At 53.7% G+C, this 22,011-nt stretch overlaps 1 protein-coding gene across 3 annotated transcripts in view; it reads right to left on the reverse strand.

Moving 5' to 3' along the window:
- The window catches only part of LOC137307327 (integrin alpha-5-like), a 125,802-nt gene that overhangs the window by 24,289 nt on the left and 79,502 nt on the right, over positions 1–22,011 (reverse strand). For all 3 annotated transcript variants that reach the window (XM_067976803.1, XM_067976805.1, XM_067976804.1), the window contains exons 21-24: positions 20,481–20,560; positions 19,148–19,228; positions 18,065–18,170; positions 15,745–15,906 (exon numbers count right to left, since the gene is read on the reverse strand). In XM_067976803.1, coding sequence (XP_067832904.1) covers positions 15,745–15,906; positions 18,065–18,170; positions 19,148–19,228; positions 20,481–20,560 — 429 coding nt within the window. The remainder of the gene's footprint in view (positions 1–15,744; positions 15,907–18,064; positions 18,171–19,147; positions 19,229–20,480; positions 20,561–22,011) is intronic.

Here is a 22,011-nt window from a genome sequence, read left to right on the forward strand (position 1 = left end):
AGAGAGAGTCAGAGAGTCAGAGAGTCAGAGAGAGTCAGAGAGAGAGTCAGAGAGCCAGAGAGAGAGAGAGTCAGTGAGAGAGAGAGACAGACAGAGTCAGAGAAAGTCAGAGAGAGAGAGAGAGTGAGTCAGTGAGAGAGAGACAGACAGAGAGTCAGTGAGAGAGAGCGAGAGAGACACACACAGTGAGAGAAAGAGAGAGAGTCAGTGAGAGAGAGAGAGTCAGAGAGAGAGAGACACACACACACAGAGTGAGTCAGTGAGAGAGAGACAGACAGAGAGTCAGTGAGAGAGAGAGAGACACAGTGAGAGAAAGAGAGAGAGAGAGCGACAGTCAGTGAGAGAGAGAGACAGACAGAGTCAGAGAAAGTCAGAGAGAGAGAGAGAGAGTGAGTCAGTGAGAGAGAGACAGACAGACAGTCAGTGAGAGAGAGAGAGACACAGTGAGAGAAAGAGTCAGTGAGAGAGAGAGAGACACACACAGTGAGTCAGTGAGAGAGAGACAGACAGAGAGTGAGTCAGTGAGAGAGAGAGCGCGAGAGACAGAGAGAGTCAGTGAGAGAGAGAGCGCTCAGTACACTGCGAGACTGCCTGAAGGCAGAGTGAAATCATTCACTCATTTGCGAACAGACCTGCACCACAGACTAGAACCCCATTTGGACTCACGAACAGGATGTGCTGGCTAGTGACTACCTCAGCTCACTAATCAGACAACCTGAGTGTGGGCCCGGTGTCTTGATGGAGCCTCGAATCCTCAGTCGCCTTACGACCCCTTCTGATGCTTTTTTTTTTGTCTTTTCAAAATCGATTCTCTGTTCTCCAAGGCCACGTTGGAGGCAAATCTCCATTGAGTAACCCTGTGTGTCAGCACCACTCGGGGCCCACAGGGGTCAGTGTTCTCCACAGTCCAGTCCCAACATCACATCCAGGTGGGACAGTCGGAACCATTTGGTGAAAGCGAGGAGAGGGGGGGGTGGGGGGCAGGGGGGAGAGGTGACATGTTCGGACCCAGCCGGAGTTGCCATGCCGACAAGACGTGACTGTTTCCTTTCAGGATTACAGCTGAAGTCACAGGAAGACATCTGGCAGTTTCTGTGGGGCAGAAATATCAGGAAAAAGAGAGGAAGTGAGGGGGGATTTTGAATCAACTATTTCAAGGTCTCCGGGTTTGGAGGGAGAACAAGGAGCAGTTCAGCGGGTGGGAGAAGGACAGCGCGGGCCAGCACGTGGCGGGTGGCTGGTCAGGGTAAGCTCGCCTCCGCTCCGTGACTGCTGCCCTCAAACCCACTGACAGTCAGTTAACACTTCTACGAAAAGCAGCAAATCCTGACTTCCAACCGCAAAGGCTTGGCCAACAGTGTAACGCCACAGGAACACCGCAGGAAGTGGCCATCGGGAGCTGCCCAGAATGATATTCGACAGACAAACTGCTGCCCTGGTCCCACTTCACATCCATCTTGGGGGCGAGGGGTCAGTTACCTGCCTCTCAGTGCTGGGATCAGGAGCTGCGTTTTTAAAAGTTCATTCGTGGGATGTGGGCGTCGCTGGCGAGGCCGGCATTTATTGCCCGTCCCTAATTGCCCTTGAGAAGGTGGTGGTGAGCCGCCTTCTTGAACCGCTGCAGTCCGTGTGGTGAAGGTTCTCCCACAGTGCTGTTAGGAAGGGAGTTCCAGGATTTTGACCCAGCGACGATGAAGGAACGGCGATATATTTCCAAGTCGGGATGGTGTCTGACTTGGAGGGGAACGTGCAGGTGGTGTTGTTCCCATGCGCCTGCTGCCCTTGTCCTTCTAGGTGGTTGAGGTCGCGGGTTTGGGAGGTGCTGTCGAAGAAGCCTTGGCGAGTTGCTGCAGTGCATCCTGTGGATGGTACACACTGCAGCCACAGTGCGCCGGTGGTGAAGGGAGTGAATGTTTAGGGTGATGGATGGGGTGCCAATCAAGCGGGCTGCTTTGTCCTGGATGGTGTCGAGTTTCTTGAGTGTTGTTGGAGCTGCACTCATCCAAGCAAATGGAGAGTATTCCATCACACTCCTGACTTGTGCCTTGTAGATGGTGGAAAGGCTTTGGGGAGTCAGGAGGTGAGTCACTCACCGCAGAATACCCAGCCTCTGACCTGCTCTCGTAGCCACAGTATTTATATGGCTGGTCCAGTTAAGTTTCTGGTCAATGGTGACCCCCAGGATGTTGATGGTGGGGGATTCGGCGATGGTAATGCCGTTGAATGTCAAGGGGAGGTGGTTAGACTCTCTCTTGTTGGAGATGGTCATTGCCTGGCAAGAATGTTACTTGCCGCTTATCAGCCCAAGCCTGGATGGTGTCCAGCGGGTAAATAACAGAGGCAAATTTAACTGCCCCCCGCCCGGTTTTCACTGGGTGGGTAGGATTACCCCCGAGGAGCAGGAACCAGAGTTGATTCTCCCCCTCCCGAACCCAGGTACACTGAGGCCAAATGTAGCAAACCCTAACTCAACGTAGACTAGGGATGGAACCTGGGACTTCCTGGTCGGCGTGGCTCAGTGACACATCGAGGGGGACGGGGCATCGAGGCACTAAGCTAACAGGACAACCCCAAAACTTTGCCATCTTAAAGCACTGAACAGGTTTTCTGAACCAGTGTGCATTGGCCCTGGTCACACAAGCACTGCTTGTGCTGGATTCAGGTTACACCCCTTTGAAGGTCACTGCACAGGTCAAACCTCATCCCAGGGACTGCTGTCCATGGACACACGAGGGATTTCTCACTATGATGTAGGGCTCACACAAAGACACTCAGACAAGATGCGGCCTGATAAAGTCATTTGGACTCCTGCTCCCCATAGAATAACTGAGTGTTTTGTGGGTCAGAGTTCAGGGCACCATCTGGACACACATTGTGCATGACATCCTGGTCAGGGAGCTGGCGCTGGGGCCTGTGGGTCACCTGCAGGTATCCAGACAGAGTCGGTGTGCTGGTAAACTGTACGGTGTCACTCGAAGGTACGATGCCACTCTGTACCCACTGCCCACGTCCTCTTGTAACACACAGGGCAAGGTGATGACACAAGGGGATCAGAGCTCCAACACACATCGGTGTCCTTGGGCACATCAATTGGACAGTTCAGGCTGTGACGTGTTTCTTTTCCTGGAGTTTGGTTTTACTCTGGAGGTGGAAGGAGATCAGGACGACTGCAAAGTGCAGGCAACATCGAAGCCTGGGGCTGGATTTGCAATGTTCCCTGATGTGCAGTTCGTTGGGGTGTTGAGACGATCTGGGTACAGACGGTTTGAGGGGGTGCCAGTCAGTCACTGGACTCTCGGTGTTTGAGGGGGTGCCAGTCACTGGACTCTCGGTGTTTGAGGGGGTGCCAGTCAGTCACTGGACTCTCGGTGTTTGAGGGGGTGCCAGTCACTGGACTCTCGGTGTTTGAGGGGGTGCCAGTCAGTCACTGGACTCTCGGTGTTTGAGGGGGTGCCAGTCACTGGACTCTCGGTGTTTGAGGGGGTGCCAGTCAGTCACCGGACTCTCGGTGTTTAAGGGGGTGTCAGTCACTGGACTCTCGGTGTTTGAGGGGGTGCCAGTCAGTCACCGGACTCTCGGTGTTTAAGGGGGTGCCAGTCAGTCACTGGACTCTCAGTGTTTAAGGGGGTGTCAATCACTGGACTCTCGGTGTTTAAGGGGGTGCCAGTCAGTCACTGGACTCTCGGTGTTTAAGGGGGTGCCAGTCAGTCACCGGACTCTCTGTGTTTAAGGGGGTGTCAGTCACTGGACTCTCGGTGTTTAAGGGGGTGCCAGTCAGTCACTGGACTCTCGGTGTTTAAGGGGGTGCCAGTCAGTCACTGGACTCTCGGTGTTTAAGGGGGTGCCAGTCAGTCACTGGACTCTCGGTGTTTAAGGGGGTGCCAGCCAGTCAGTCACTGGACTCTCGGTGTTTAAGGGGGTGCCAGTCACTGGACTCTCGGTGTTTAAGGGGGTGCCAGTCACCAGACTCTCGGTGTTTAAGGGGGTGTCAGTCAGTCACTGGACTCTCGGTGTTTAAGGGGGTGTCAGTCACTGGACTCTCGGTGTTTAAGGGGGTGTCAGTCAGTCACTGGACTCTCGGTGTTTAAGGGGGTGCCATTCAGTCACTGGACTCTCGGTGTTTAAGGGGGTGCCAGTCAGTCACTGGACTCTCGGTGTTGAAGGGGGTGCCAGTCAGTCACTGGACTCTCGGTGTTTAAGGGGGTGCCAGTCAGTCACTGGACTCTCGGTGTTTAAGGGGGTGCCAGTCAGTCACTGGACTCTCGGTGTTTAAGGGGGTGCCAGCCAGTCAGTCACTGGACTCTCGGTGTTTAAGGGGGTGCCAGTCACTGGACTCTCGGTGTTTAAGGGGGTGCCAGTCACCGGACTCTCGGTGTTTAAGGGGGTGTCAGTCAGTCACTGGACTCTCGGTGTTTAAGGGGGTGTCAGTCACTGGACTCTCGGTGTTTAAGGGGGTGTCAGTCAGTCACTGGACTCTCGGTGTTTAAGGGGGTGCCAGTCAGTCACTGGACTCTCGGTGTTTAAGGGGGTGCCAGTCAGTCACTGGACTCTCAGTGTTTAAGGGGTGCCAGTCAGTCACCGGACTCTCGGTGTTTAAGGGGGTGCCAGTCAGTCACTGGACTCTCGGTGTTTAAGGGGGTGCCAGTCAGTCACTGGACTCTCGGTGTTTAAGGGGGTGCCAGTCAGTCACTGGACTCTCGGTGTTTAAGGGGGTGCCAGCCAGTCAGTCACTGGACTCTCGGTGTTTAAGGGGGTGCCAGTCAGTCACCGGACTCTCTGTGTTTAAGGGGGTGTCAGTCACTGGACTCTCGGTGTTTAAGGGGGTGCCAGTCAGTCACTGGACTCTCGGTGTTTAAGGGGGTGCCAGTCAGTCACTGGACTCTCGGTGTTTAAGGGGGTGCCAGTCAGTCACTGGACTCTCGGTGTTTAAGGGGGTGCCAGTCAGTCACTGGACTCTCAGTGTTTAAGGGGGTGCCAGTCAGTCACTGGACTCTCGGTGTTTAAGGGGGTGCCAGTCAGTCACTGGACTCTCGGTGTTTAAGGGGGTGCCAGTCAGTCACCGGACTCTCTGTGTTTAAGGGGGTGCCAGTCAGTCACTGGACTCTCAGTGTTTAAGGGGGTGCCAGTCAGACACTGGACTCTTGGTGTTTAAGGGGGTGCCAGTCAGTCACTGGACTCTCGGTGTTTAAGGGGGTGCCAGTCAGTCACCGGACTCTCTGTGTTTAAGGGGGTGCCAGTCAGTCACTGGACTCTCAGTGTTTAAGGGGGTGCCAGTCAGTCACTGGACTCTCGGTGTTTAAGGGGGTGCCAGTCAGTCACTGGACTCTCGGTGTTTAAGGGGGTGCCAGTCAGTCACTGGACTCTCGGTGTTTAAGGGGGTGCCAGTCAGTCACTGGACTCTCGGTGTTCAAGGGGGTGTCAGTCAGTCACTGGACTCTTTGTGTTTAAGGGGGTGCCAGTCACCGGACTCTCGGTGTTTAAGGGGGTGCCAGTCAGTCACTGGACTCTCGGTGTTTAAGGGGGTGCCAGTCACCGGACTCTCGGTGTTCAAGTGGGTGTCAGTCAGTCACTGGACTCTCGGTGTTTAAGGGGGTGTCAGTCACTGGACTCTCGGTGTTTAAGGGGGTGTCAGTCAGTCAATGGACTCTCGGTGTTTAAGGGGGTGCCAGTCAGTCACTGGACTCTCGGTGTTTAAGGGGGTGCCAGTCAGTCACTGGACTCTCGGTGTTTAAGGGGGTGCCAGCCAGTCAGTCACTGGACTCTCGGTGTTTAAGGGGGTGCCAGTCAGTCACTGGACTCTCGGTGTTTAAGGGGGTGCCAGTCAGTCACCGGACTCTCGGTGTTTGAGGGGGTGCCAGCCAGTCAGTCACTGGACTCTCGGTGTTTAAGGGGGTGCCAGTCAGTCACTGGACTCTCGGTGTTTAAGGGGGTGCCAGCCAGTCAGTCACTGGACTCTCGGTGTTTAAGGGGGTGCCAGTCAGTCACTGGACTCTCGGTGTTTAAGGGGGTGCCAGTCAGTCACCGGACTCTCTGTGTTTAAGGGGGTGTCAGTCACTGGACTCTCGGTGTTTAAGGGGGTGCCAGTCAGTCACTGGACTCTCAGTGTTTAAGGGGGTGCCAGTCAGTCACTGGACTCTCGGTGTTTGAGGGGGTGCCAGCCAGTCAGTCACTGGACTCTCGGTGTTTAAGGGGGTGCCAGTCAGTCACTGGACTCTCGGTGTTTAAGGGGGTGCCAGTCAGTCACTGGACTCTCGGTGTTTAAGGGGGTGCCAGTCAGTCACTGGACTCTCGGTGTTTAAGGGGGTGCCAGTCAGTCACCGGACTCTCGGTGTTTAAGGGGGTGCCAGTCAGTCACTGGACTCTCGGTGTTTAAGGGGGTGCCAGTCAGTCACTGGACTCTCGGTGTTTAAGGGGGTGCCAGTCAGTCACTGGACTCTCGGTGTTTAAGGGGGTGCCAGTCAGTCACTGGACTCTCGGTGTTTAAGGGGGTGCCAGTCAGTCACTGGACTCTCGGTGTTTAAGGGGGTGCCAGCCAGTCAGTCACTGGACTCTCGGTGTTTAAGGGGGTGCCAGTCACTGGACTCTCGGTGTTTAAGGGGGTGCCAGTCACCGGACTCTCGGTGTTTAAGGGGGTGTCAGTCAGTCACTGGACTCTCGGTGTTTAAGGGGGTGTCAGTCACTGGACTCTCGGTGTTTAAGGGGGTGTCAGTCAGTCACTGGACTCTCGGTGTTTAAGGGGGTGCCAGTCAGTCACTGGACTCTCGGTGTTTAAGGGGGTGTCAGTCAGTCACTGGACTCTCGGTGTTTAAGGGGGTGCCAGTCAGTCACTGGACTCTCGGTGTTTGAGGGGGTGCCAGCCAGTCGGTCACTGGACTCTCGGTGTTTAAGGGGGTGCCAGTCAGTCACTGGACTCTCGGTGTTTAAGGGGGTGCCAGCCAGTCAGTCACGGGACTCTCGGTGTTTCAGGGGGTGCCAGTCAGTCACTGGACTCTCGGTGTTTAAGGGGGTGCCAGTCAGTCACCGGACTCTCTGTGTTTAAGGGGGTGCCAGTCAGTCACTGGACTCTCGGTGTTTAAGGGGGTGCCAGTCAGTCACTGGACTCTCGGTGTTTAAGGGGGTGCCAGTCAGTCACCGGACTCTTGGTGTTTAAGGGGGTGCCAGTCAGTCACCGGACTCTTGGTGTTTAAGGGGGTGCCAGTCAGTCACCAGACTCTCGGTGTTTAAGGGGGTGCCAGTCACCGGACTCTCGGTGTTTAAGGGGGTGGCAGTCACTGGACTCTCGGTGTTTAAGGGGGTGCCAGTCACTGGACTCTCGGTGTTTAAGGGGGTGCCAGTCACTGGACTCTCGGTGTTTAAGGGGGTGCCAGTCAGTCACTGGACTCTCGGTGTTTAAGGGGGTGCCAGCCAGTCAGTCACTGGACTCTCGGTGTTTAAGGGGGTGCCAGTCAGTCACTGGACTCTCGGTGTTTAAGCGGGTGCCAGTCAGTCACCGGACTCTCTGTGTTTAAGGGGGTGTCAGTCACTGGACTCTCGGTGTTTAAGGGGGTGCCAGTCAGTCACTGTACTCTCGGTGTTTAAGGGGGTGCCAGTCAGTCACCGGACTCTCGGTGTTTAAGGGGATGCCAGTCAGTCACTGGACTCTCGGTGTTTAAGGGTGTGCCAGTCAGTCACTGGACTCTCGGTGTTTAAGGGGGTGCCAGTCAGTCACTGGACTCTCGGTGTTTAAGGGGGTGCCAGCCAGTCAGTCACTGGACTCTCGGTGTTTAAGGGGGTGTCAGTCACTGGACTCTCGGTGTTTAAGGGGGTGCCAGTCAGTCACTGGACTCTCAGTGTTTAAGGGGGTGCCAGTCAGTCACTGGACTCTCGGTGTTTAAGGGGGTGCCAGTCAGTCACCGGACTCTCGGTGTTTAAGGGGGTGCCAGTCAGTCACTGGACTCTCGGTGTTTAAGGGGGTGCCAGTCAGTCACTGGACTCTCGGTGTTTAAGGGGGTGCCAGTCAGTCACCGGACTCTCTGTGTTTAAGGGGGTGTCAGTCACTGGACTCTCGGTGTTTAAGGGGGTGCCAGTCAGTCACTGGACTCTCGGTGTTTAAGGGGGTGCCAGTCAGTCACTGGACTCTCGGTGTTTAAGGGGGTGCCAGTCAGTCACTGGACTCTCGGTGTTTAAGGGGGTGCCAGTCAGTCACCGGACTCTCGGTGTTTAAGGGGGTGCCAGTCAGTCACTGGACTCTCGGTGTTTAAGGGGGTGCCAGTCAGTCACTGGACTCTCGGTGTTTGAGGGGGTGCCAGCCAGTCAGTCACTGGACTCTCGGTGTTTAAGGGGGTGCCAGTCAGTCACTGGACTCTCGGTGTTTAAGGGGGTGCCAGTCAGTCACTGGACTCTCGGTGTTTAAGGGGGTACCAGTCAGTCACTGGACTCTCGGTGTTTAAGGGGGTGCCAGTCAGTCACCGGACTCTCGGTGTTTAAGGGGGTGCCAGTCAGTCACTGGACTCTCGGTGTTTAAGGGGGTGCCAGTCAGTCACTGGACTCTCGGTGTTTAAGGGGGTGCCAGTCAGTCACTGGACTCTCGGTGTTTAAGGGGGTGCCAGTCAGTCACTGGACTCTCGGTGTTTAAGGGGGTGCCAGTCAGTCACTGGACTCTCGGTGTTTAAGGGGGTGCCAGCCAGTCAGTCACTGGACTCTCGGTGTTTAAGGGGGTGCCAGTCACCGGACTCTCGGTGTTTAAGGGGGTGTCAGTCAGTCACTGGACTCTCGGTGTTTAAGGGGGTGTCAGTCACTGGACTCTCGGTGCTTAAGGGGGTGTCAGTCAGTCACTGGACTCTCGGTGTTTAAGGGGGTGCCAGTCAGTCACTGGACTCTCGGTGTTTAAGGGGGTGCCAGTCAGTCACTGGACTCTCGGTGTTTAAGGGGGTGCCAGTCAGTCACTGGACTCTCGGTGTTTAAGGGGGTGCCAGTCAGTCACCGGACTCTCGGTGTTTAAGGGGGTGCCAGTCAGTCACTGGACTCTCGGTGTTTAAGGGGGTGCCAGTCAGTCACTGGACTCTCGGTGTTTAAGGGGGTGCCAGTCAGTCACTGGACTCTCGGTGTTTAAGGGGGTGCCAGCCAGTCAGTCACTGGACTCTCGGTGTTTAAGGGGGTGCCAGTCAGTCACTGGACTCTCGGTGTTTAAGGGGGTGCCAGTCAGTCACTGGACTCTCGGTGTTTAAGGGGGTGCCAGCCAGTCAGTCACGGGACTCTCGGTGTTTCAGGGGGTGCCAGTCAGTCACTGGACTCTCGGTGTTTAAGGGGGTGCCAGTCAGTCACCGGACTCTCTGTGTTTAAGGGGGTGCCAGTCAGTCACTGGACTCTCGGTGTTTAAGGGGGTGCCAGTCAGTCACTGGACTCTCGGTGTTTAAGGGGGTGCCAGTCAGTCACCGGACTCTCGGTGTTTAAGGGGGTGCCAGTCAGTCACCGGACTCTTGGTGTTTAAGGGGGTGCCAGTCAGTCACTGGACTCTCGGTGTTTAAGGGGGTGCCAGTCAGTCACCAGACTCTCGATGTTTAAGGGGGTGCCAGCCAGTCACCGGACTCTCGGTGTTTAAGGGGGTGGCAGTCACTGGACTCTCGGTGTTTAAGGGGGTGCCAGTCAGTCACTGGACTCTCGTTGTTTAAGGGGGTGCCAGTCACTGGACTCTCGGTGTTTAAGGGGGTGGCAGTCACTGGACTCTCGGTGTTTAAGGGGGTGCCAGTCACTGGACTCTCGGTGTTTAAGGGGGTGCCAGTCACTGGACTCTCGGTGTTTAAGGGGGTGCCAGTCAGTCACTGGACTCTCGGTGTTTAAGGGGGTGCCAGTCAATCACTGGACTCTCGGTGTTTAAGGGGGTGCCAGTCAGTCACCGGACTCTCGGTGTTTAAGGGGGTGCCAGTCAGTCACTGGACTCTCGGTATTTAAGGGGGTGCCAGTCACTGGACTCTCGGTATTTAAGGGGGTGCCAGTCAGTCACCGGACTCTCGGTGTTTGAGGGGGTGCCAGTCAGTCACTGGACTCTCGGTGTTTAAGGGGGTGCCAGTCAGTCACTGGACTCTCGGTGTTTAAGGGGGTGCCAGTCAGTCACTGGACTCTCGGTGTTTAAGGGGGTGCCAGTCAGTCACTGGACTCTCGGTGTTTAAGGGGGTGCCAGTCAGTCACTGGACTCTCGGTGTTTAAGGGGATGTCAGTCAGTCACTGGACTCTCGGTGTTTAAGGGGGTGCCAGTCAGTCACTGGACTCTCGGTGTTTAAGGGGGTGCCAGTCAGTCACTGGACTCTCGGTGTTTAAGGGGGTGCCAGTCAGTCACTGGACTCTCGGTGTTTAAGGGGGTGCCAGTCAGTCACTGGACTCTTTGTGTTTAAGGGGGTGCCAGTCAGTCACTGGACTCTCGGTGTTTAAGGGGGTGCCAGTCACTGGACTCTCGGTATTTAAGGGGGTGCCAGTCAGTCACTGGACTCTCGGTATTTAAGGGGGTGCCAGTTACTGGACTCTCGGTATTTAAGGGGGTGCCAGTCAGTCACCGGACTCTCGGTGTTTAAGGGGGCGCCAGTCAGTCACTGGACTCTCGGTGTTTAAGGGGGTGCCAGTCAGTCACTGGACTCTCGGTGTTTAAGGGGGTGCCAGTCAGTCACTGGACTCTCGGTGTTTAAGGGGGTGCCAGTCAGTCACTGGACTCTCGGTGTTTAAGGGGGTGCCAGTCAGTCACTGGACTCTCGGTGTTTAAGGGGGTGCCAGTCAGTCACTGGACTCTCGGTGTTTAAGGGGGTGCCAGTCAGTCACTGGACTCTCGGTGTTTAAGGGGGTGCCAGTCAGTCACTGGACTCTCGGTGTTTAAGGGGGTGCCAGTCAGTCACTGGACTCTCGGTGTTTAAGGGGGTGCCAGTCAGTCACTGGACTCTCGGTGTTTAAGGGGGTGCCAGTCAGTCACTGGACTCTCGGTGTTTAAGGGGGTGTCAGTCAGTCACTGGACTCTCGGTGTTTAAGGGGGTGTCAGTCACTGGACTCTCGGTGTTTAAGGGGATGCCAGTCAGTCACCGGACTCTCGGTGTTTAAGGGGGTGTCAGTCAGTCACTGGACTCTCGGTGTTTAAGGGGGTGCCAGTCAGTCACCGGACTCTCGGTGTTTAAGGGGGTGCCAGTCAGTCACCGGACTCTCGGTGTTTAAGGGGGTGCCAGTCAGTCACTGGACTCTCGGTGTTTAAGGGGGTGCCAGTCAGTCACTGGACTCTCGGTGTTTAAGGGGGTGCCAGTCAGTCACTGGACTCTCGGTGTTTAAGGGGGTGCCAGTCAGTCACTGGACTCTCGGTGTTTAAGGGGGTGTCAGTCAGTCACTGGACTCTCGGTGTTTAAGGGGGTGTCAGTCACTGGACTCTCGGTGTTTAAGGGGGTGCCAGTCAGTCACCGGACTCTCGGTGTTTAAGGGGGTGTCAGTCAGTCACTGGACTCTCGGTGTTTAAGGGGGTGCCAGTCAGTCACCGGACTCTCGGTGTTTAAGGGGGTGCCAGTCAGTCACTGGACTCTTGGTGTTTCAGGGGGTGCCAGTCAGTCACTGGACTCTCGGTGTTTAAGGGGGTGCCAGTCAGTCACCGGACTCTCGGTGTTTAAGGGGGTGTCAGTCAGTCACTGGACTCTCGGTGTTTAAGGGGGTGCCAGTCAGTCACCGGACTCTCGGTGTTTAAGGGGGTGCCAGTCAGTCACTGGACTCTTGGTGTTTCAGGGGGTGCCAGTCAGTCACTGGACTCTCGGTATTTAAGGGGGTGCCAGTCACTGGACTCTCGGTATTTAAGGGGGTGCCAGTCAGTCACCGGACTCTCGGTGTTTGAGGGGGTGCCAGTCAGTCACTGGACTCTCGGTGTTTAAGGGGGTGCCAGTCAGTCACTGGACTCTCGGTGTTTAAGGGGGTGCCAGTCAGTCACTGGACTCTCGGTGTTTAAGGGGGTGCCAGTCAGTCACTGGACTCTCGGTGTTTAAGGGGGTGCCAGTCAGTCACTGGACTCTCGGTGTTTAAGGGGATGTCAGTCAGTCACTGGACTCTCGGTGTTTAAGGGGGTGCCAGTCAGTCACTGGACTCTCGGTGTTTAAGGGGGTGCCAGTCAGTCACTGGACTCTCGGTGTTTAAGGGGGTGCCAGTCAGTCACTGGACTCTCGGTGTTTAAGGGGGTGCCAGTCAGTCACTGGACTCTTTGTGTTTAAGGGGGTGCCAGTCAGTCACTGGACTCTCGGTGTTTAAGGGGGTGCCAGTCACTGGACTCTCGGTATTTAAGGGGGTGCCAGTCAGTCACTGGACTCTCGGTATTTAAGGGGGTGCCAGTCACTGGACTCTCGGTATTTAAGGGGGTGCCAGTCAGTCACCGGACTCTCGGTGTTTAAGGGGGCGCCAGTCAGTCACTGGACTCTCGGTGTTTAAGGGGGTGCCAGTCAGTCACTGGACTCTCGGTGTTTAAGGGGGTGCCAGTCAGTCACTGGACTCTCGGTGTTTAAGGGGGTGCCAGTCAGTCACTGGACTCTCGGTGTTTAAGGGGGTGCCAGTCAGTCACTGGACTCTCGGTGTTTAAGGGGGTGCCAGTCAGTCACTGGACTCTCGGTGTTTAAGGGGGTGCCAGTCAGTCACTGGACTCTCGGTGTTTAAGGGGGTGCCAGTCAGTCACTGGACTCTCGGTGTTTAAGGGGGTGCCAGTCAGTCACTGGACTCTCGGTGTTTAAGGGGGTGCCAGTCAGTCACTGGACTCTCGGTGTTTAAGGGGGTGCCAGTCAGTCACTGGACTCTCGGTGTTTAAGGGGGTGTCAGTCAGTCACTGGACTCTCGGTGTTTAAGGGGGTGTCAGTCACTGGACTCTCGGTGTTTAAGGGGATGCCAGTCAGTCACCGGACTCTCGGTGTTTAAGGGGGTGTCAGTCAGTCACTGGACTCTCGGTGTTTAAGGGGGTGCCAGTCAGTCACCGGACTCTCGGTGTTTAAGGGGGTGCCAGTCAGTCACCGGACTCTCGGTGTTTAAGGGGGTGCCAGTCAGTCACTGGACTCTCGGTGTTTAAGGGGGTGCCAGTCAGTCACTGGACTCTCGGTGTTTAAGGGGGTGCCAGTCAGTCACTGGACTCTCGGTGTTTAAGGGGGTGCCAGTCAGTCACTGGACTCTCGGTGTTTAAGGGGGTGTCAGTCAGTCACTGGACTCTCGGTGTTTAAGGGGGTGTCAGTCACTGGACTCTCGGTGTTTAAGGGGGTGCCAGTCAGTCACCGGACTCTCGGTGTTTAAGGGGGTGTCAGTCAGTCACTGGACTCTCGGTGTTTAAGGGGGTGCCAGTCAGTCACCGGACTCTCGGTGTTTAAGGGGGTGCCAGTCAGTCACTGGACTCTTGGTGTTTCAGGGGGTGCCAGTCAGTCACTGGACTCTCGGTGTTTAAGGGGGTGTCAGTCAGTCACCGGACTCTCGGTGTTTAAGGGGGTGTCAGTCACTGGACTCTTGGTGTTTAAGGGGGTGCCAGTCAGTCACTGGACTCTCGGTGTTTAAGGGGGTGCCAGTCACTGGACTCTCGGTGTTTAAGGGGGTGCCAGTCACTGGACTCTCGGTGTTTAAGGGGGTGCCAGTCAGTCACTGGACTCTCGGTGTTTAAGGGGGTGCCAGTCAGTCACTGGACTCTCGGTGTTTAAGGGGGTGCCAGTCAGTCACTGGACTCTCGGTATTTAAGGGGGTGCCAGTCACTGGACTCTCGGTGTTTAAGGGGGTGCCAGTCAGTCACCGGACTCTCGGTGTTTAAGGGGGTGCCAGTCAGTCACTGGACTCTCGGTGTTTAAGGGGGTGCCAGTCAGTCACTGGACTCTCGGTGTTTAAGGGGGTGCCAGTCACTGGACTCTCGGTGTTTAAGGGGGTGCCAGTCACTGGACTCTCGGTGTTTAAGGGGGTGCCAGTCACTGGACTCTCGGTGTTTAAGGGGGTGCCAGTCAGTCACTTGGCTCTCGGTGTTTAAGGGGGTGCCAGTCAGTCACTGGACTCTCGGTGTTTAAGGGGGTGCCAGTCAGTCACTGGACTCTCGGTATTTAAGGGGGTGCCAGTCACTGGACTCTCGGTGTTTAAGGGGGTGCCAGTCAGTCACCGGACTCTCGGTGTTTAAGGGGGTGCCAGTCAGTCACTGGACTCTCGGTGTTTAAGGGGGTGCCAGTCAGTCACTGGACTCTCGGTGTTTAAGGGGGTGCCAGTCACTGGACTCTCGGTGTTTAAGGGGGTGCCAGTCACTGGACTCTCGGTGTTTAAGGGGGTGCCAGTCAGTCACTGGACTCTCGGTGTTTAAGGGGGTGCCAGTCAGTCACTGGACTCTCGGTGTTTAAGGGGGTGCCAGTCAGTCACCGGACTCTCGGTGTCAGTGAAGTTGTGTTTTGAAATTGAAGAATCTAGTTGGCAGCCATTTTCCAGAGGTTGGTGGTGGAGGATATTTGGGTGATGGATTCGGAATGAACATAGTTTGTTTCAGGATTTCTCAGGGTTTTGATCACAGTCAGGATTCCCGATCAGTGTCGTTGGGCTCGTGGTTTTTACAGCCCTGTTCCTTTTGACTTTTCTTCATGAAGAGGAGTGCTGGTCATGTGACTCATCTTGTGACCTCGAAAGCCATGGAGAAGCAGATCCCTCCCCGCCCCCCCCCTGAAGCCATGTCATTCTGGAATTAAATTACCTGCTCCATTAACATTTTCGAATAATCCATTCAAAACACGCTGGCTCCTTGGACATAGGCCACAGCCTGATTACTGCACTCACGAATCTGGATCTCACAGAAACCAGGTGAAAAACTAATATTCGCACAGTTTAGAGGAGTGTTCAAATCCAAACTTAACAGCTGGCTTTTTGTCCCAAGCTTCTTGGCACTTCCTGTTCACGTTCAGTTCCTCCAATCCAGTTTCCAACCCTCCCATTACGCACAGACCCTGACGTCAGCCACTGCCCCTCTTTGACCTCTCTGCCACCTGTGACACGACTGACTGCTCCCTCCTCCTTCACAGTTCTCTCATGGTTCCACCCTCTATCGGGCCAACAACCTCATGGCAGCTCCAATAGTTCAACAGAGTCAGGGATGGATCCCGTAGACTGGAAGCTCGCTCGTGGAGTTCCAATTTTCAAAAAAGCTTCTGTACGTATGTTGACGATAACCAACTCCACCTCTGCAGCACAATCATCAACTACAAGACTGTGTTGTCCGACATCAAGTCCTAGCCAACCTTAAGGCTGAAGTCATTCTCCGACTCGCTGCAGCACCTTCATACATTAGCCTCCATCTCCATTGTCTGCTCCAGCGGCTCACTCTAATGATGCCCAAAGCTGGTCCATCATGAAGTAGGCAACCTTCCATCGGTGACACGCTGCCCACTTATGTCTCAACCTCCCTCCCTACAGTGCCGCTCCTGCCCCATCGCTATGGAAACCCAAGCTCCTGGGTGCAATTTCCAAACATAATGGCGGAGAATTCAGCGCGGGGGCGGTGTGAGTGGGAGAGAGCAGTGTGGACACTCAACAGTGTGATTTCCAGGTCAGACTTCAGACTCAACAACCGCAGTGAGGCCTTCAAACTCCAAACAGATAGAAAACAAAAAAAAAACAATGGAAAACAGCAAATGGGCAAATCTGAACTAATCAACAGAAATTGCTGGAAGTACTGAGCAGGTCAGAGTTTCAGAGAGACAAGGCAAGGTAACCCCAGTAGTATTCAGACAACGGGTCCATACCTGAATCGTTAACCAGTCTGTCTCTTACCTTCACCTGGAGAGCGTTGAGGGAGCTGCTGGTCGTACAATTCAGGAGAGGTCCGACTGTTTTGTAATCGATGACGTAGAGCAGGCGCTCATTTTGAAACTTAATCGGGCAGGTCACGTGCAGGATGGAGTGACTGATCGAGCTGGGACCGTTGTTGGAAAGCTAAAGAAACACAGATAGAGAGGGATTTAAACCAGAGGGAACACAGACTCAATCTTACAACTTTAACAATGTTCAGTAACTCAGAACATTTAAACCAACCAATACTTAATCCAAGGGTTAAATGCAGAGTAAAGCTCCCTCTACACTGTCCCATCAAACACTCCCAGGGCAGGGACAGGGTTAGATACAGAGTAAAGCTCCCTCTACACTGTCCCATCAAACACTCCCAGGGCAGGTACAGGGTTAGATACAGAGTAAAGCTCCCTCTACACTGTCCCATCAAACACTCCCAGGGCAGGGACAGGGTTAGATACAGAGTAAAGCTCCCTCTACACTGTCCCATCAAACACTCCCAGGGCAGGTACAGGGTTAGATACAGAGTAAAGCTCCCTCTACACTGTCCCATCAAACACTCCCAAGGCAGGTACAGCACGGGTTAGATACAGAGTAAAGCTCCCTTTACACTGTCATATCAAACACTCCCAGGGCAGGGACAGGGTTAGATACAGAGTAAAGCTCCCTCTACACTGTCCCATCAAACACTCCCAAGGCAGGTACAGCACGGGTTAGATACAGAGTAAAGCTCCCTTTACACTGTCATATCAAACACTCCCAGGGCAGGTACAGGGTTAGATACAGAGTAAAGCTCCCTCTACACTGTCCCATCAAACACTCCCAGGGCAGATACAGCCTGGGTTAGATACAGAGTAAAGCTCCCTCTACACTGTCCCATCAAACACTCCCAGGGCAGATACAGCCTGGGTTAGATACAGAGTAAAGCTCCCTCTACACTGTCCCATCAAACACTCCCAAGGCAGGTACAGCACGGGTTAGATACAGAGTAAAGCTCCCTTTACACTGTCATATCAAACACTCCCAGGGCAGGTACAGGGTTAGATACAGAGTAAAGCTCCCTCTACACTGTCCCATCAAACACTCCCAGGGCAGGTACAGCACGGGTTAGATACAGAGTAAAGCTCCCTCTACACTGTCCCATCAAACACTCCCAGGGCAGATACAGCCTGGGTTAGATACAGAGTAAAGCTCCCTCCACACTGTCCCATCAAACACTCCCAGGGCAGGTACAGCACGGGTTAGATACAGAGTAAAGCTCCCTCTACATTATCCCATCAAACACTCCCAGGGTCAGGTACAGGATTAGATACAGAGTAAAGCTCCCTCTGCACTGTCCCATCAAACACTCCCAGGGCAGGTACAGGATTAGATACAGAGTAAAACTCCCTCTACACTGTCCCATCAAACACTCCCAGGGCAGGGACAGGGTTAGATAGAGAGTAAAGCTCCCTCTACATTGTCACATCAAACACTCCCAGGGCAGGTACAGGATTAGATACAGAGTAAAGCTCCCTCTACACTGTCCCATCAATCATTCCCAGGGCAGGTACAGGGTTAGATACAGAGTAAAGCTCCCTCTACACTGTCCCATCAAACACTCCCAGGGCAGGTACAGGGTTAGATACAGAGTAAAGCTCCCTCTACACTGTCCCATCAAACACTCCCAGGGCAGGTACAGTACGGGTTAGATACAGAGTAAAGCTCCCTCTACACTGTCCCATCAAACACTCCCAGGGTCAGGTACAGGGTTAGATACAGAGTAAAGCTCCCTCTACACTGTCCCATCAAACACTCCCAGGGCAGGTACAGGGTTAGATATAGAGTAAAGCTCCCTCTACACTGTCCCATCAAACACTCCCAGGGCAGGTACAGGGTTAGATACAGAGTAAAGCTCCCTCGACTTGTATTTCAGCACATGGTCCTCTATTGCACTGACTGCCATTCCTATTTCCCGGCCCAGCTTTCTCATCATGTGGAGAGATTGACAATTGAGGAGCAAATCAGAGGCAGTTTTGGGTGTTGGGCCTGTGGCAGTCAGAAGCAATTGGATCTACAGGAACATACAACGTGCCTTAATGTGCAGTGCTTTTGAAGAGATGATGAGCAGCATTGATCTGAAGGTATGTCCATGTGCACAGGGTAATGTGGGAGAATCCAATGGGCCACATATATTGTAAAAAGATCACTTGTGCTTCTTTACTGCAGTATCACATCAAAAGACCCTAAGCTCCTTCCCCCAATGAACTGCAGCGACCGATGTGAGCAAGCGCAGGCCGTGAACTGCACAACTGACACTACAAACCTCAAACACGTGCTTGACGGGTGGTCCGATGTCCTCTTCATTCGCTGGCCTCTTTCTGGGCTTCCAGTTTGGGATGGGGAAGAGAATCTTGTCCTGAATTGAGACCCTGGCCCAAAAAAAGAGACAATAGCACCAGTTAAACCTTCCGAGTTAGTACAGGCAGCGGGAGGGGGCAGGTGGTCTGGTCACGATATCCTTCTCATTTCCTGTGTATGTCAATTCACAAAATCAATCAAATTTTGACATTGGCCGAAAGGTCAAAAGTTGAAACTTTACTGTCGCTCACTGCCAATGCCAAGGAAAATGGAAGTTTGACCTCTCACCCTTTGCTTTAATCCTTCCAAAGCTGGGGTCCATTAATATAAGACACTCACTCATAAATCCAATAGGGAATTCAGGAGAAACTTCTTTACCCAGAGAGTGGTGAGAATGTGGAACTCACTACCACAAGGAATAGTTGAGGCGAATAGTTTAGATACATTTGGGGGGAAGATAGATAAACACATGAGGGAGAAAGGAATAGAAGGATATGCTGATAGAGTGAGATGAAGTAGGGATGGAGGAGGCTCGTGTGGAGCATAAACACTGGAGGACTAGTTGGGCCGAATGGCCTGTTTCTGTGCTGTACATTCTATGTGCCCATCATTACCACAATACCATGACAGAACTAGAGTTTGTCTGCTCCACAATTTCCCGTCTCCTCTCCTGATCACAATCACGTTCACTTGGGCACCAGGCATGCCTCGGGGTCAGCGAGCTCCTTCACTGAAGGGGAGGGCGTGGCTGAGCTGACCCCCCCCCCCCTCCCCCACCCCCTCTCCCTGACTCAGCCCAACTTCCTTGTTGGTGCTCAGCGCTCAGCCCCGACAGCCCAGGCCGACATCACTTGATTGAGCACAGAGCAGGGCATGGACCTGGGGCGATGTGCGGGGGAAGGAGGCTGATGTCGGGAGGTCTCTCATCCCTCGCGTGCCCCCCGCCCCCCCCCCCGCCCCCCACCCCGCCTGGACAGACCTTGTCCGAAGTTGAAACGTTGAGGAGCTCCAGTTTGTGAAGGTAAGTGAGATGAGGAGCGATTCTCACCCTCGAATGCTGACTTGTGCCGAGACCTCCACGTCGAGTGTGTAGAGGACAACCTTGCTTCTCGAATTATTTAAGTTCTTACTGCAAAGAAGAAAGGAAAACAAACATGACAGGACACAGAGGCACCGAACTCCAAGAGCCTGCCACACACCTCAGAGAGAGGCCAATGTTTTTTTTCTCAGGTTTCGGGCAGTGCTAACAAGGTTGTGTTTACCACCATCTCTAGATGCCCTGAGGTGGTGGATGGATGGACTATCTTCTTGAACCACTACATTGTGCTTCTTGGCAATTGTTTGTATAACTGACTGACTCGCTGGCCCACTTGATTAAGAGGCAGCCGCCACACATAGGCCCAGACCGGGTAAGGACGGCAGATTCCCCTCCCTGAAGGACATCGGTGAACCATTTGGGTTTTTTACGACAATCCTGCAGTTTTCATGGTCATTTTTTCTCGTGCTAGCCCACAAATTACCAGATCGAGGTTTGAAAAGCAGCAAATTCCTCAGCTTTACTAACTGATACAGACAAGCCACATGAAACCGTCAGCTCCACACACAAATACATAACCCATTCAATGTGGCATCAAACACTCAAGAGTCTCGAAGCCAGCTTGATCATTGACATAAGTGGACATGTGCGCTGCTCAATTGAAGTGGCATCATGTTTAGTGCAGTGTTTGGCCCATTGACTAACGCCCCATGCCAGCCTTGCCTTTGCCAGTCCCCCCCGCCCCCATTACCTGCCCATGATGCATTCTGCCAATTTGTTATCCTGCAGAGCCACATTGAAGCTGGAGTCACAAAGGTCCAGGACAGGTCCTCCAGCGATGCACCTTGACAAGGTGGGAGGGAACGCAGGCTCCGAGGACCCTGACAGCTCTGCTGTCGGGAGTATAACTCCTGGGAGGACCACCCAAGCCAGACAGGTTGAAAGGTAGGAGCCAGACTAAAGGCCTCCTGGTATGGGTTGCGAGTCAGGCTAATGACCTGTCCATGTAAAGATGCTTTTCGTTACAGAAACAATCCAAAGACAAAACAAGTCTGTTACAGAGGGGCAAATATCAACATCAACTATGGAGAACCACAATCTACTGGATATAAGGCAAGAAGATACTCCAATATCTCACTCTGGACAGACAGAAGGAGACTCTAACTGACTAATTAAATAACTACACGATAGATCGGGCAGAAAGAGCCGAGGGCAGGAAGGAAGGGCCTAGTTACTGGGCACAAATTCATTCAGGGCTCTTTGCTGGGTTTCTTTCACCAATGATTTCACCAATAAAGATTTCAGCCAGCAAGTTGGGAGGGCTGTCTAAAGAACGTGGACATACCTGCGAATCTGCAACTCAAACTCGACCGATTTCTTGTCGTCACGCAGCTGATGGACCGTGAATCGCAGGCCACCCGAGAGCTGTGAGGGACAGAGCACATTAGATCCTTCAAACGATCGCGGTCACATCTCATCTCACCTCCACCATGGCCCGGTGATTGGAGTGCAGGAAACCAGAGGGAAGAGCAAGGCTGGGCACAGAGGCCAGGAGCTGCACCACACCTGGGCAGCCCTTACCGCTCCCAATCAAACAATGGATTCGGAACAATCGTATAGTGCAGAGAGCACACACGCACTCAATCTCCCTTTTCCACAGAAAAGATAAACAATGTCTGCATTTCAGGGAGATCTTGCCCTGGTTATTTTTATTATTAATTCTGGAGATGTGGGCATCACTGGCAAGGCTGGCATTTACTGCCCATCCTTAGTTGCCCTGAGAAGGTGGTGGTGAACTTTCTTTTCAAACTGCTGCAGCAGTTTTGATACAACCGAGTGTCTTGTGAGGCCACTTCAGAGGGCAGTTAAGAGTCAACCACGTTGATGTGGGACTGGAGTCACATATAGGCCCAGACCGGGAAAGGACGGCAGGTTTCCTTCCCCAAAGGACATTAGTGAACCAGTTGGGTTTTTACGACAATCCGACTGCTTCACGGTCACTTTTACTGAGACCAGAATTTAATTTCTAGATTATTAAACTGAATTCAAAAATTCTCAAACTGCCTTAGTGGGATTTGAACTCACGTTCTCTGGATAACTAGTCCAGTGACAAAACTGTACCCTGAATCATTATTTGTAGCAGTTTCGATTAGATAGATGCCCCCATATAAAGCAGAATAAGAGACAATCAGAAAACCAACTGAACTGATGATGGGTTTTCGGAACAAGACCGAATGATCTGGCGTAAACAGACAAATTAAACTGATCAACTCTGTACCTCGGTATGAGGGAGAGGGGAGAGAGACTCCAGACACTGCCTCCTGGTGAACTTACTCACTTCACGGGGGAGAAAGGAGAGATGGAGGCAAGAAAAATAAGGTGCGAGGGAGGTCCCTCTCTCCCCTCACCCTCCAGAGTATACAATGGAGATCAGGTGACCAATGGTGAACTCCCACACCTCACCACATGCAACCGTGTGGGGAGAGCTCAGGCCAACCACCCTCGGCCACTTCTGGAGTATCACAAACAACAGCACTACCGAGAACTAAAGGCAAGCAGCACTGGGAGTCCCCAGAGGGCATTAGGGTTTCTATGGACAATGGAAGCCCCAAACCCTACACCCCCCACAGGGCAACAAAATCAACATTTGATACTCGAGTTATCGAGGCCCACCTCATCGCCTCTCCCACCAACACTTTCTTTCTGCACATTCTCCTGCACTCCTGTGAAGCACGATCTCTCTGTTCGACAGCAATCCTCTCCCCCTCTCTCCTCCCCCCCCCTCAACTCTCATGCCACACCACTCCTCTCACATCCTTCCTCCCCCCCTCCTCTTCCTCACACACCCACCCCTCCTCCTCCTATCCCCCCAACTC

Source organism: Heptranchias perlo, chromosome X (assembly GCF_035084215.1).
Source record: "Heptranchias perlo isolate sHepPer1 chromosome X, sHepPer1.hap1, whole genome shotgun sequence".
Lineage (NCBI taxonomy): Eukaryota > Metazoa > Chordata > Chondrichthyes > Hexanchiformes > Hexanchidae > Heptranchias > Heptranchias perlo.